Source organism: Vanessa cardui, chromosome 9 (assembly GCF_905220365.1).
Source record: "Vanessa cardui chromosome 9, ilVanCard2.1, whole genome shotgun sequence".
NCBI lineage: Eukaryota > Metazoa > Arthropoda > Insecta > Lepidoptera > Nymphalidae > Vanessa > Vanessa cardui.
The window spans coordinates 8867942-8882975 of NC_061131.1; the positions used below are offsets into that span (position 1 = coordinate 8867942).

A 15034-nucleotide genomic window follows, 5' to 3' on the forward strand; every position below is an offset into this window, starting at 1 on the left:
TTCTATACACATTATCAAGATATCTTCGTCGTACAATTTTTGTAACTCCTTATTTCGATAATTTAGATAGACATTTAATAGTGTGTGATGTTTATCCTAGAAACACATTTACATTATTTATTTAATATAATGAACAATTTTTTAAGCTTATTCCATACTAGTGCTGATTGTTAAACACAATGGTAACAGGCTGTCAATGTGCCACATCTTCAATAAGCACAAAATAAAATAAGTATAAAATTTAATAAAGGCATATTTTTTTTATTAGAATTGTGTAATTTATAAATGTAATTTATTAAAAAAACCTGTAAATACTTACAGTGAGTTTTGCGAGTGGTTCTTCTCGGTACTCTACATTCCAAACGGGTGGAAGCGTTACATTTTATATTGAGATATATTTATAAGTCGACCGACATATCAGATGAAATTAAATACTTTACCAAATAACTTGCTAACTGTATGTTATTTTAGATTTTAGCTAAACATTCATATTAGGTATTATAATGTAATCATTATGTCATATACCAAAAACGTAGCGGTTCATTCCCCTGTGCTATTTTGCAATATTTATTTTGATACGGACGGATGACGGTGCAACTGTGTGAAAGTTATGCTTACTTATATATTAATAATCACGTATTTCCGCGGTTTCTATAGCAAATATTAAATAAAAAAATTAAAAATATTGGATCTTAAAAGTAACGATTTTTCTATATACTAAGAGCAAGTAAAACAATTGTAAAAAAAAAATATATTTTTTTTAAACAATTCAATATAGAGTGTGCGTGCCTTTAGGCTTACATTAACTTTCACTAAAATTTCTTCGAAATAAAAGCTAGACACGTAGCCTGTTTTTGAAAATCTTAAAATTGAAATGTGAAATGATTCGGAATGACGTATTCAAATCATGTCGCTACAGATTCCGACCTCAATTCAATCAAATTACGAAAATTTCAATGTTTTATTAAGTTAAACTTTGCTGCGGTGGTAGATCTAAGTGAATTTATTTATACTTAGTTATCGCCTTTTGGAAAAGTCATCTTGCTAACGTTTCGGTAAGTTGAATAATTAAATTTGTCAGTGTCGGTTGACACGCCGGTGGATTTTCTTCCGAATTTTCAATGCTGTCACGTCTGACTGCCTCCTCTTTGCTCCCTTCTATTGTGTTATCGTGATTCTCCGATTTGAATTATTTATTGTTTCACTTCACACTCTGAAATTATCTGAATAGTCTTGGTTTTCCCTAAATTTTAACTTATTCAGAGAATACATAATTTCCATTTATAAATTGGTGTCAATAATTATCACCGTATTCAAAGTTCTTTGAGATCATAAACATTGTTGATCGAACATAGTTATATTCAGAGAAAGTAATTCCTCGTTCTATTTAAATGTATGTTATGTAAAATTTATTCGACGACTTACAGGATAACTAATATAACAGGAGTACCTACTTGCACATCCTATCACATTAAACAAAATAAAACACGTTGCACGTTCTATATTCTATTCATCCTGTAAACGTATTCAATTTTCGTATGCGCATTTATTTGAATCTGACGCATTTTCAGCGGCAAAGCATACATACCACGGATATACAAATCTATATGAAATTTCACTTCCGTGCTACTTAATACTTAATAGTTGAGATAAACTGGAAAATTAAAAAAGAACTTTAATATCAATCTGAAAGACATGTTCTAAAAAAAAATAAAACTTTAATGATATTTAACATATAAATAAATTGGCTGCATTTAAAACATGAAATCATGACAAAAGTAAAACTGTAATGTGCCATGTTATAATATATTTTGATGGTTTATAATCCGTGCACTATAGTGTGGCGTAGTATTGAATTATTCAATACACAATCGTTTAGACCATTCCGTTTCCACGTTTCTTTAATAAAATATTCTCCGCTCGAAGGTTAGATATATGTACTACTTGTAATGAATAAAGAACCTTGAAATAAAATTTGTTTAGAGTCTATTTGTGATATGAGAGCTCCCATGTAGATATAACCACAGATTATTATAATGAATCCAACTTTGAACTTATCTGTGTTTATTGACATTATTGTATAACAACTTAATTGCATGCGACTTAGTATAACTGTGTAGACTTTATTTTTGCGTTCTAAATATTATATATAGAAATGTTGCAATTGATTTGACATTGAATAATTACTCTCTTCGAACCGAGACTTCAATTTGAAAAAATCAACAGTACATTTTGTTATTTTAAAATCTACTTTTATATCTAGGAAAATGTATATTAAATTAGGATTTGAACAACCGTTTTATTAATTTGTATTAAAATTAATAAAATAGCAGTTAGGATTTCTATACGTGCATGTGCGAAAAGACATCTCATAAATCCGATAAATATATTCGTAAATTAGATGTGGTAAGAATTTTTGTTAATGTCAGAGAAAATGATTACCGTGTATATGTATGTATTCGATTTTATTGGTAATCCAGTGAAGCTGTAAACCACGGAAATCATAAGCCATTGATTTTGAAGATTGCGTAACACGATATTATAGCATGGAAATTCGACAAAATTTAAGTCGCTGGAGCATTAAAGGGGACGTCGACGGAGACGGTTAATTCACCCCATAAGGGTCGCTATGGCGCCAAAGATCCTACCGTACACGAAATTCTAAGTACGATCTCGCACGAATCTTGTCTGCGTCTTTAGGTGAACGTTACTGAATATATCATTGAAGCAAATGCAAGTATTCCGTTTTATAATTTACCCGTTTGATAACTATTTCTGAAATTATCTTTGAGTTATAAAACGATTATTGTAAAAAGAAATATTTTAATCGAAAAGTTAAATTAATAAAGATACTTGATTTCCCTAATAAAGTGAAAACAAGGTTTATTTTTTATAATATCGCAATAAGTAAATGTTGCATAAACACTGTGAACATTGTTGTGAACAATGATAAATGATAAAAATGACACTTGACCTAACTAAACTATCTTACAATGTTGTTATTGATACGGAAAGAAAACAAAAGAAAACCGTTTAATAAGTACCTAAAAAAAGTAAAAGGTCACAATATGTGCGTGTTGTGAATATGTCCGTGATATCAGTCTCCCTTCTGACAAGTTATACGATTACTTTTATTCAAACGTCCCAATTATAGTAGTGGAATTCTTGGTAAGGGCTTCTGGCGACAAATCCATCAGATACTCGACAGGCCATTTGTTGCGCGCTTTTCACGCTTGATAAATCGCGCGACTTGTCCACATTTAGTGGATTTATGTACGAGTCCAATTGTTGTACATTATTCGTAATTGAATGCAGAAATACATTTTGTCTTATCAGTATAACGGTCAACGTTTAAATATGGCCGATTGCGTGATGTTGGTTGTAACTGTCGTTATTATTCGAAAAGCCACGGCCCCATAGTATTGATACGGCTCGTTTAAAAGTCGGATCATGGTCTCGTTGAATATAAAATTTTCCATAGTCAAAGAGAACACGGTATAAATAATGCGCTTCAGGCTAGTTTTGAAATAACTTAAAATATCATTGTAAATCAAAGAGCAACGAGTCAATAATTTTGAGTACTAGTTTTTTATTTAATCAGCTGTTTTAAAAAATTTAGGTGTTGTAGATTCATCCATTTGTAGCATAATTTATGCATTCCAATATTCCACGGAGAGTTTCGGCTAGATAACATTCGTGCTAAATTGCGCGTAAAAACGGTAAAATATTCCTTGTTTTACAGCGCACTTTTTTAGCGATTTTATGATTTAGCTTAAAGTTCTACGTATTTACATCGGAATGAACGATACGAGAAAGTGGCAGTTCTCACAGGGCACGCAGAAATTATTTATGGTCTCTTTTATTGCTAAACTTCATTCGTTGCTGTGGTTGCTTTTATTCCTTCAACAGAAAAAGTTGTGAGATTTTATTACCGGTGTGAGATAGGACACGTTATTGCACTAACTTTGGAGTTGGAATTAAAATAGATTTTTTGAGGCCAATAATACACGGTCATATTATTGGTTAAAAACTTTTATTAACCCTATAAATTCGATGTATGATTTCGGAACGAGTTTAACAATGTGTGTTGATCTGTTACAGAACTCGATCCGGCATAACCTGTCCCTACACAACCGGTTCATGCGGGTCCAGAACGAGGGTACAGGAAAGTCGTCATGGTGGATGATCAACCCGGATGCAAAACCTGGGAAGTCAGTGAGGAGGCGTGCTTTATCGATGGAGACATCAAAGTCAGAGAAAAGACGAGGCAGAGTTAAAAAGAAGGTATCATTTTTCACTGAAAATTTAGTAAGCTATTAAACATCATCATCATTTGAATCATCAGCATGAACTCCAAGTCTAATAAAAATCAAATTGTATTATCCTTTTGAAACTGACACATTAGCAACGTTTAATCAGTTACATTAAAAAAAATAAACATTGAAAAACAATATATTGAAACTTTTTTTTATGTACAGCCTGAAGCATTAAGAAATGGAGTCGCAGCTGACGCTACACCAAGTCCAAGTAGTTCAATATCCGAAAGTATCGACACTTTTCCCGATTCCCCGATACACAGGTAAATCATACGAAAATATACCTCTCCTTTAGAAAAGTTAAAACTATAGATGTTTTAAGAACCTAGACTAGTTGCTTCAAATAAAATTTCCACAGATGTTTAAACGTAAGGGGTGATGTATGGCATCAGGCCAATTATGTTAACGGACATGACCGTCGTGGACTACGATACTAATTCGACGTTAAATACATAATAATTTACATACACGAGTAATAACATTGTGCATTCTGCCAAGTATTTCATTGCATCTAGTATTTACATTCACCCAAACAATTTATGACTCGCATGAGAAGTTCACTTTACGCACACAATAAAAACAACCGATCGACATAACGTAGCGTTGACCACGCTAATAAAATTGAGTTATAGGAATACTGTTACTTTGTGATAAAAGGTTTTAATTCATTCACGACCATTAGATGATGAGTTATATGGATTCTGAATCTCGTCATTCTCTCCTACATTAAACATTTTTATTGCCGAATATATGTCAAAATTAGGAACATAATTGACATTTATATCGAACATTTTTTTGTTCTATGTCCTCGTTTGAAGAAGAAGTCCGTAACATTTCTTATCAAATTATATTCTGTCATACTTTGCGCTAATAAAATGTTTCCTTTCTGACCATTTTACCCGTTATGATGATCGCTTCATTTGGCATTCATGTTAGCGGGCCTTGATGGAGGCATTAGATTTGCATGTTGTCCATTATACTTTATGTATAGGATTATTTTTAGAAGTAACTAGGTCTTAGTTCTGTTGTTTTTTCTGCTAAATTTTCGTTATTTGCCACTCAAGTATCGATATATCATTTCGTCAATACATGCTAGATTAATATTTTATTTTACTATTTCAAACCAATATTTTGTTAATTGGATATCGATACTTGAGCATATAATTTATTTTATTTTGACGCTTGTTCGCTTTGCCGTAGCAGCAGTTTTCAGTTATCACCGGACTTCCGTCAGAGGGCCTCATCCAACGCGTCATCTTGCGGTCGGATGTCTCCAATACCTTCTTTAATACCCTCGGAGCCAGACTGGGGATCAGATTATAACCCTGTAGGAGACTTTGCCTCGACCAGTGATTTCTCTCCAGCTGATTATACTCAAGACCAAGACCTAGCAGGAACCCTCGCTGATTCAATGAAACTACACGGAACAGATCCCTTTCTAAATACGTAAGATCTTAAAATTTCTACGCTTAAGCTAGGTTGAATTTATTTTTTAAATAGATGCAGATATAAAAAGTACTCGTAGTTTCACTTAAACTAAAAGCCATTTTAGATACTGCTTACCTAGATTCGTAAAAGCACTAAGACAATTGAATTTAAGATTTTAGAGAATATTGTAGAACGAGTTATATACGAGTTGCAATATCAGGTACGTTCCAACAACTTCATCGTCGTCATCGGGTGGAAGTTACCGCTTCGCATATGGCGCTTGTCCGCGACACCCACATGGCGGCTGTGCCTGTGCGTCTCTATATCCTGCACATCCGGCGCACCCCGCGCATCCCACTCATCCGCACCAACATGCGCTAGACCATTTTGTCAGACCCCCGCCGCCTGCTGATCCTGCTGACATCATGCTAACTGGTAAGCATTCAATATTTTCCAATAACATTAAATTTATATTTTCTTAAAATTTAATTGAGCTGAGATGGCCCAGTGGTTAGAACGCGTGCATCTTAACCGATGATTGCGGGTTCAAACCCAGGCAAGCACCACTTTACATATGTGCTTAATTTGTGTTATAATTCATCTCGAGCTCGGCGGCGAAGGAAAACATCGTGAGGAAACCTGCATGTGTCTAATTTCATCGAAATTCTGCCACATGTGCATTCCACCAACCCGCATTGGAACAGCGTGGTGGAATATGTTCCAAGCCGAGAGGGCTTGATGGAAGAGGAGGCCTTATCCCAGCAGTGGGAAATTTACAGGCTGTTACTTTACTTTACTTTTTTAAAATTTAATTTAGAAAAATTGATCTCACTGTAAATTCAAGTTTAAATATAAATGAAATATAATATATAAATAATATTATCTGTTACATTAGAAAACAGTCAGACACAAATGGTGACGACGGCTGACCCCACGCTCATGAACGGTGGTGTAATGGTGCAGACAGGTGCCGTGGGCCCAACGACTGTAATGGGGCAGATTATGGGAGCTCTTTACACTGGGCTCTCGGAGGACTTAAATATTGAGACCCTAGAACACAACTTTGACTGTAATGTCGATGAGGTACTCATGTCTTTTTTATGTTAATGAGATTTAAAAATAATGAAATTAATGTTTTTTTTTTTTATTAATTTTATTCATTATAAATATACTAATCTTGGAAATTATCAACTTCACTCACATATGTTCTTTGGTTCCTGCAGGTGATACGGCATGAGCTCAGCATGGATGGTACACTGGACTTCAACTTTCCTCAGCAAAATACCGCGATGGCGGCCGAAGCGGAGAGTCAGTTCGTAGCACCCGCGCCACCGGTGCCCACGACACTCTCAGGTGGTGGAGCTTCCCACACCCCCTACTCCGGACCCCCCTCTTGGGTCCACTGAAATAAATTAGTTACCTGCTTACATGTTGAAATATGTAAATGCCATATTCAACACACACGTTAATCTGTAAATACGACGCAAACAGATTCTGTTCGAGTTGTTACTTTTGCATGGTAGTCGAGATTTTTGTTTATCATGTTAACTAATGTTAGAATTTTATTTAGCGTTAATGTTAAGCGGGCCGTTACCGATCGTTGTTAAAGTGTCAATTGTGTTAGTGTAGGTATTAGTCGTAAGCTAGGTGGAAGCTTGTGATATGAGTAGTATATTAATAAGTAGAGGACCGAGGAGGGGGGCATATGATGGGACCTTATCCAGTGGTTAAAAAGGTAATTATATTTTTCAAAATATCATTCATTTTTAAATTGTGGTAAATTATATTTAAATCATTAAACCATATAAAACCAAAATGGAACCGACAAGGCAGGACATATTCCTCTGGTGTCCCGTACACCAAGTCTAGTGAGATTAGACGTGATTTTTAGTTCAGACAATGTAAAACGGATCTCCATAGTAACATAATCTAATTTCTATATATCTATCTATTTCTTTTTAATTTTACGCTTTTCTTAGAATTACAATTACTATAAAAAATAAATGCTATAATTTAGATACATTATTTTTGATTCTATAATGTCACGACTAACGATTCATGAAAGTTTATATGTAAGAAATATAATCTGCAAAAATAAAACCTGATCTCTGATGTATAATACTTACAACAGTCAGTACATATGCAATAAATCCTCCGAAATATCTGCGTTAATCCGCCCAAAGTTTCCAGTTGAGTGTCCAATAACTCAGTCTCAACGGTATCGCTACTTACAAAACTATAACTTTATTGTTTCGTGAAAACAGCGGATGGCAATCTGACCCCATTTTCAAGTATTTAAGACTGAGATAGAAAAATCAGAAGTTTAACGTTCGTTTTGCACTTTTTGCACACTTGGAACGCGGTTGTATTCATTTTAAACTAACGTATGTTAAATGCGACGTAACAAAAATATGTGTTTAAATACATCTTACTCAGTGTCTCTATTTAAAATTTTCAAGAGAAAGATATGTTACTATATTGTGAAATTAAAAATTATGTAATACTTAATATATTTTAATGGGTATGTAGATAGTATTCTTTTCGTATCATTAAATGTAAACAAATGTGTGAGAAGGACTTAATACATTAAAAACGGACCTTTTTTTTCAAATATTTATTTTTGTGAGAGCAAATATTACGAAATTCGTCTCTTTGTACGGAGATTATGACACGTGATCTCCTTTATTTATGAAAGAATGTAAGGAGAAAAAAAGATTGACGAGACGCGAATTTTAGCTGCCGGCGTACGAGATGAGCTGGCCAATATAATACGAAATAAAACAAAGCATAGAGTACACGAGAAAAAAAAAGTTTAACGATACATATATGAGGTAACAATTTTGTATTACGTTAAATAATTACGTTAATAAGTTGTTGTGAAAGTATAAACGAAATAAAAATATTCTCATAATTTATCAGCTCGAAAAGTTATTTAAAAAATAAACTGACTTTTTAAAATAACCAGTTCTATTTTTAAATTGATATAACGGTTTTTATATTTATTTATTACCTTTTGCATGTTCGCAGCAAATACGCTTGTCAGTCCTGACCTTTAGGTCTCGTAGCGTTTGTGTGCAAATTATATTGGGTTATGAATAAATAATACTAAGTTGAACAAGGCATGCAAAAAATTCGTCTGATAACTGACATGAACAGAAATATTTATATGTATGTGTACATATATATATATTTATTTTCAGTTTTATCATAGGTGTTCGGAATTTTTCTATTATTTATAAATAAGGTTATTTTCTTACAGCATTAATTCCGCTTTATAGAAGCAACATAAAATAGCTCAAAACAGGTGATTTAATCGCTTAACCAACAAAACAATGCATTCGCGAGGTTCCACGGAAATCATTTGTCATTTGCTTACTGGTATGAATAATAATTATAATTAGATTGCGATTGAACGTGGTTTGCGAGCACCCGTGATTCAATTTCACCACTGAATGGTCCTATTTGTGCGCTAATGAGGGAGACCGGAGCCAGTAATTAATCATATCATTTTTAGCGTAAACGGTGCCCGCCGCTTAGAGTCGAGCGATCGCCTTCAAATAATGGAATATCACGAAAAAATCCGCTGAATACGACGCTAGATTAAACCCGCTTCGGTAATGACTTGTTTTTTAGGGTTGCGAAGAATACGTCTTCACCAGGCGGCGAGGTTTTGTTAATTTTTTAATTCTTTAAAGTAAGAAGTTAATGGCGGATAAGATCTCAACCAACGATTTAATTTATTGATTATGTACATTCAAATTTGAAATCAGAAATATTTTTAACATCAATTATTTAAATACGTATTACAAGAGTTTTTCGGAAACGAATCAAATAATAGATATTTTATTATAATGTAACGAGAACGTAAAAGAATGGTGACATCGGTCAACACGACTTTTATATTAACAAGCTGATTTTCATAAAGAGTCGTTTAAATTTCTGAACTCATCCCGCATTCCGGTCGGCTAGCGACGTAATTAGGTACGGGCCCACCTTTACACACGATTTCACGGCACTTGTTAAAAGTTTTCAATTGCGTTACGAGGGGGCCTTTACACGGAATTTATTCATTATATTCTCGCCCCCCACCACCCCCTACTTAATAAAACGCTTCTTTGCTCTCTTTTTATTTCCTCTTTCCTTGGTGTCCCCTTGTACTTAAGTATTTTAAATATTTGCCGCATGGCCTCTAAAATGAGTGATGAATTAAACATTAATTTGTAAATTTTTATTAGATTTTATAACATAATTCTATTAGACAATAAACTTTACTTTTAATTTTAATATTTAATTGCAATAACTACGTAGATATGCATACGCTAGATATGGTTCAGAGAAACACATTGATATAAATAATGGATATCTACGAAATATTTCTGTTTCATGTTTGGTGTCAGCTAAAATAAAACGACGGAGCACAATAACGGATAACAGCCTGCTTTGATTAAGTGCCTCTACCGTAAATCACGATGTTGTCATCGCTCATAATATCCCAGATTTTCCTCGATACCAACCCTCCTGTTACTTATTATCTATAATATTGAACTTATTAAAAGTTAAGTAATTCAAATCTAAAACCGCATCTAATAATAAAACTTGAAGCTCTTCGCAATTTACATGTTGATGCCTTTGCGCTGTCAATTTTAAAAGTTGCGTTTCATGTTTCGCATTCAAATCGAGTCTGCTGGATGAAAGTACCATATCCAACAAGTTGGCTATTTATTGTTTGACAGCTTAGTCGACTTTGATCGGTTATTTAAATGAAGGCAACGCAGTTATGGCTGTCAATTTTGCGGGGCTTTATGTACGTACGGAATTTTCCATAGTGCTTTCTTACAAAATAAAGTATTTTGTCAGATATAAGACAATGAATACTTAATTTTTATTGAAATTACATTAAACGATAACCATACGAAGCTTAAATGATTAAATAATCATCTTGCTAATTATGTAATTAAAATTCAGTTTAATAATTAAATAGTAATTTCGAAATGTAGAAAAGTTAATTTTATGCCAACGTTTTTATATACAATTAATTACATATTACAAAGTCTTGACATGTTTCATAAATACACAAAGAAAACAATTGATACGTAGTTTTATAGCATTAAGAATGCATATATTAAGCAATTTCTGTATTGTGTCGGAACAAATGGTGAAACGCTGAAGGGTGTTTGAACTAATCTAGTAAAGGCAGCTTTAAAATTCTTCCGCTAGAATGGGCCGTCAACAAATTGGATTACGAGTTGAGTAGTGACGGCTCTGTACTGCTGAAGGTTTCAAAATTTTGTTATGGAACGCCAAATATAAAAATTATAACAGGAATATGAGGTTGATAAAGATAAATTCGTTGATATAAAACTAAACATACAATTTATCCAAATATAGAGATTTTTTTTAGTTAAATAATATTCAATATACATATCGACATGCAAAGAATTATTTTGTAAAAAGCAATGATAGAATCAACCGACTCTGCCATTACCCATTCCTACTAATTATATTTTTTATCGACGCATGACTACCTTCGAGTAGTATGTACTGACCTTAAGGAATAAAATAATTATTAACGAATCGCTAAATTGATGATCGATTCAAAAATAATAACTTATTGTATACAAATGCTATTAATTCGTAACTACTTAACTGTTTCCATTTAATAGACATCATTTCTAAATCAGAAACATAAAATTCAACTTTAAATTATAAGGAAGATTGTAGGCTTGTTGTGTTTTTATTTCATTCATTTATACTAAGTGTGTCTGTAAGCCTTAGCATTCCTTTTTCTCTTTGCCTTATTAATTATACTTTTCTCTAATATGAGGTTTAAATTGATTACCGAACGAAAATTATTATAAACCAGCTTGCCCAAAGAAGGATTTTGCGGAGATGGAAGCATGATTTTATAAGCTTTGCTTTACTACTCTTATTTAAACGATTAACAATTAATATTTTAATAATCATCAAAATTAATTGTTATGTGACTGTATACATGCGTTTTGATTAAAAAATGGGCCTTTAGATCTTTCACTTTAAATTAAATAGTAGGCTATATTTAAGTTTTTGTACATTAAAACAGAATTCCATGTCTCTACATAAAATGTGCATCATTTCTATAGAGAACGTGTGCAATGTGGCTAACTGGGCGTTGGGCGTAGCCGCCCCGCCTTCGTGCAACAGGTATCCTAACCCGCCTCTCTAGTCCACAGACGCTTATGAAAGTACTAGCTTCACTAAATACTGTTACAGTAAATGATATTATACATTTTAGTATAACATTTATAGCAAGGTAAAATATAAGATACGTTTACGTTAATATTAGTAGATAACAAAATCATTGCCGCAACTGTTGAAAAGTTTTTAAATTTTAGGGACAGTTAAATTACTCTACATTTCTAATTCCTTTATTGATCATAATTTTCCAAAATCTATTTGCCACTGATCGTAAGCACACGGACACTATCAGACACGATCTTTATCATAATATTTTATGTCTAATTAAACAATAGAACTACTTTTATCATGCATTTTATTTAAGTGCTCTACAATAATTACTTTTCGAAATTGCAAATTAAAAGGTGGATGTTGTTGTTTTCAAATAATTATGTAGAACTGATAAGAGTATCAGCTGTTATAAATAACAGTATAGCCTTTTACACTGGCTGAAGAAATAAAGGTAAACAACCATTAGCTTATATATTAATTTATTCCGTGCGATTTGCTAATAGCTCCCCCATTTTTGCACTACAAACTGTCCGAGTTCAATATATATTTATTGATAATATGACTCTATTTCCACTTATCTACTCGCATCTAGTTTAATTTTATTTGTCTTTAAAACTTCAGTCAAAGTGATAATTTAAATACCATGAACCCTTAATATTTTCTTAATATTTAAATACTCTCAGAATTTATATAATTATTAACTAATTGGTCTTATCCTTATCTAAATCTATAATTAAAAATGTGAGTTTATTAAATTTTTGACTGAATAAACTACTGAAGTGATATAGTTACTCTTATTCTAGAAGCTAAAACACATGTCCCAGGTCATTATAAATAAATAAATATTAAGTATAAACGTAAGTAACTCCGTTTCGTACTTCCGCTTAGACGATTAACGTGCCTATCGTGAATTTTATGTTTCTGTAATCCAAAAATCCAACTAAAATTCTAACAATTTTAATGTAGTTTTGGAAGCCACATATTTAAGCACATAACCACTTAAGCATCAACGTTGGTCAGACATAAATCTAGCACCGTTTCGGAATGCACATTCTTCCACGAGAACAGAAAGTCAGAAACTTAGTATATTTATTCATTATAATATATCTTTTGTTAAACATTGCTTGTAATTTTATTCGACCAATCTTTCCTTCGTATCTAGAAGAGTATTTCTGTTTATTATTATTGCAACAGTGACATAAAAAATGTTGTCAACGCCTACTACCACTATATCGAAATTCAAAGCCTATTGGTAGAACAATAAATTATTGAGAGAGTCTATAAATATATTCCCTTTTTTTCTGCTCCATTAAACTACCGACTGTAAAAATCACATAACTAAGAATTTAACGTATTACATAATTTGTTTTGGATTGAAAAGAAAATAAAAACATTTTTTTTTTAGAAATCATAATATTTTTTAAAATTATTGATTTCATTAATTGATTAAGCGCAATGATCTCGTTAAATACGAAAAAAGTATATGAGAAAAAAAATTAAAATTATATCATATTTAAGGATAACTTACAAAAGTATCCTCAAAGAAAATCGTAAAGTCCTCTTTCACCAAACCATAACAAAATTACTTTCTTTTTGATGCCATCGCTTTAATTTAATAACTTATCGTTTCGCTTTATCATTAAGATTATTTATACGTTTCAAAATTAAACTTAGATTTTTCTATATAAGGATGACTACACACTTTCTTCAAAGTTTTTAAATCCTTTTTTTTTTATTTGGTATATTTATAAACGTCGACCCACTAGACAAATACTAAACATAAATTGATCATATTATATAAACATGACAACTTCACTACCTCACTACCAAAAAGTAACAAAACATATTTCTATTGTTTCCTTAAATGTTTTTTTTTAAATAGCAGAGACATCTGATATATCAATAATATGTAATAGTATACAGTGCACATTACTATTATACACTACAGCATTATAAATATATACCTGTACTTGTACCTCCTTGTACATGTCTTACTATATGCATAGAAAAGACTAAAGTGCAGTAAATAAAAATGCAATTGTAAAATATGAAAAAGTGTAACATCTAACATAATAGAAAAACAATAAATTTGACCTATATATATAGAATGTAAATCCTTTTGCAATCGTCGCGCTGTAAAGGAAACGCGCCCTAAATAACATAAAAGTTAAGAGGTCGGTTTCAGTATGAATAAATTTACGCCACCGCCCCCTCACCGGAATTACTCGATAACCAACGGCGCCTATGTTTTATAACCCGTGACATCCGAAAATAGATTTATCGTCACACGATCTAAGTACAAGAATTGGTCGAGATTTAGCCTACAATCAAAATTATTCTTCCATTTTAATTCTCAAATTCATGTGTTCATAACTTCTTAAAACATATTTTTTAAATGTTATATTTTACAAGTCTGAAAACTATTTGTATTTTGCTGATTAAAATTGTTGAATATTACAACAAGATTATTATTATTAATAACTGGTACATACGATGCGGGTAGAGGCGTATAGCACAAGCGAGGATATGTTATTTTCATTTTCGAGAAATCGTGTCGTATATAAGGCCTTCGTTTAGACATGTTTTATGTTGGGTTTTATTTCGGGAAAAGTCAATTATCTACATCACATATTAAGAGACGCGCACTTTATTCTGAGCAATGAACGGAGAGAAAGTCCGTTACATTGCTGAATATGCGACAGATTTATCGTGGCTCGAGGTGATGTTACTTTAAAAATGTGTCGATTAATATTATAAAAATAAATCAACATATCATTTAATTTATTATTTACTTAACGTCCAGCTTGAGAACTCCTTATCATTTGAAATTTAAACATGATTTATAAATAATATGTTTATTTGTAAATTAATAAGACATATATATTATGCAACGTTATTCCAGTCTTCAACATTTTAAAAACAGGTAGAAATTACCCATACTAGTGATACTACACACTGAACCTTTCCCCTCGAGATAGTAAGAGGTTCTTATTGGAAAAAAAAAGTGTAGAAATGATAATTTTTATGAGTCAACATTCGTTTTTGAGTATCGGAAATATCAATTA

At 32.2% G+C, this 15034-nt stretch overlaps 1 protein-coding gene across 2 annotated transcripts in view; it reads left to right on the top strand.

The window, feature by feature from the left end:
* The window catches only part of LOC124532557 (forkhead box protein O), a 67876-nt gene that overhangs the window by 48305 nt on the left and 4537 nt on the right, over positions 1-15034 (top strand). The window contains exons 3-8 of one of the 2 annotated variants that reach the window (XM_047107513.1): positions 4102-4284; positions 4479-4579; positions 5517-5762; positions 5965-6179; positions 6640-6827; positions 6968-7479. In XM_047107513.1, the coding sequence (XP_046963469.1) occupies positions 4102-4284; positions 4479-4579; positions 5517-5762; positions 5965-6179; positions 6640-6827; positions 6968-7150 (1116 nt within the window). In that variant the 3' untranslated portion in view covers positions 7151-7479. The remainder of the gene's footprint in view (positions 1-4101; positions 4285-4478; positions 4580-5516; positions 5763-5964; positions 6180-6639; positions 6828-6967; positions 7480-15034) is intronic. The other variant, XM_047107514.1, reaches the window with a different exon arrangement.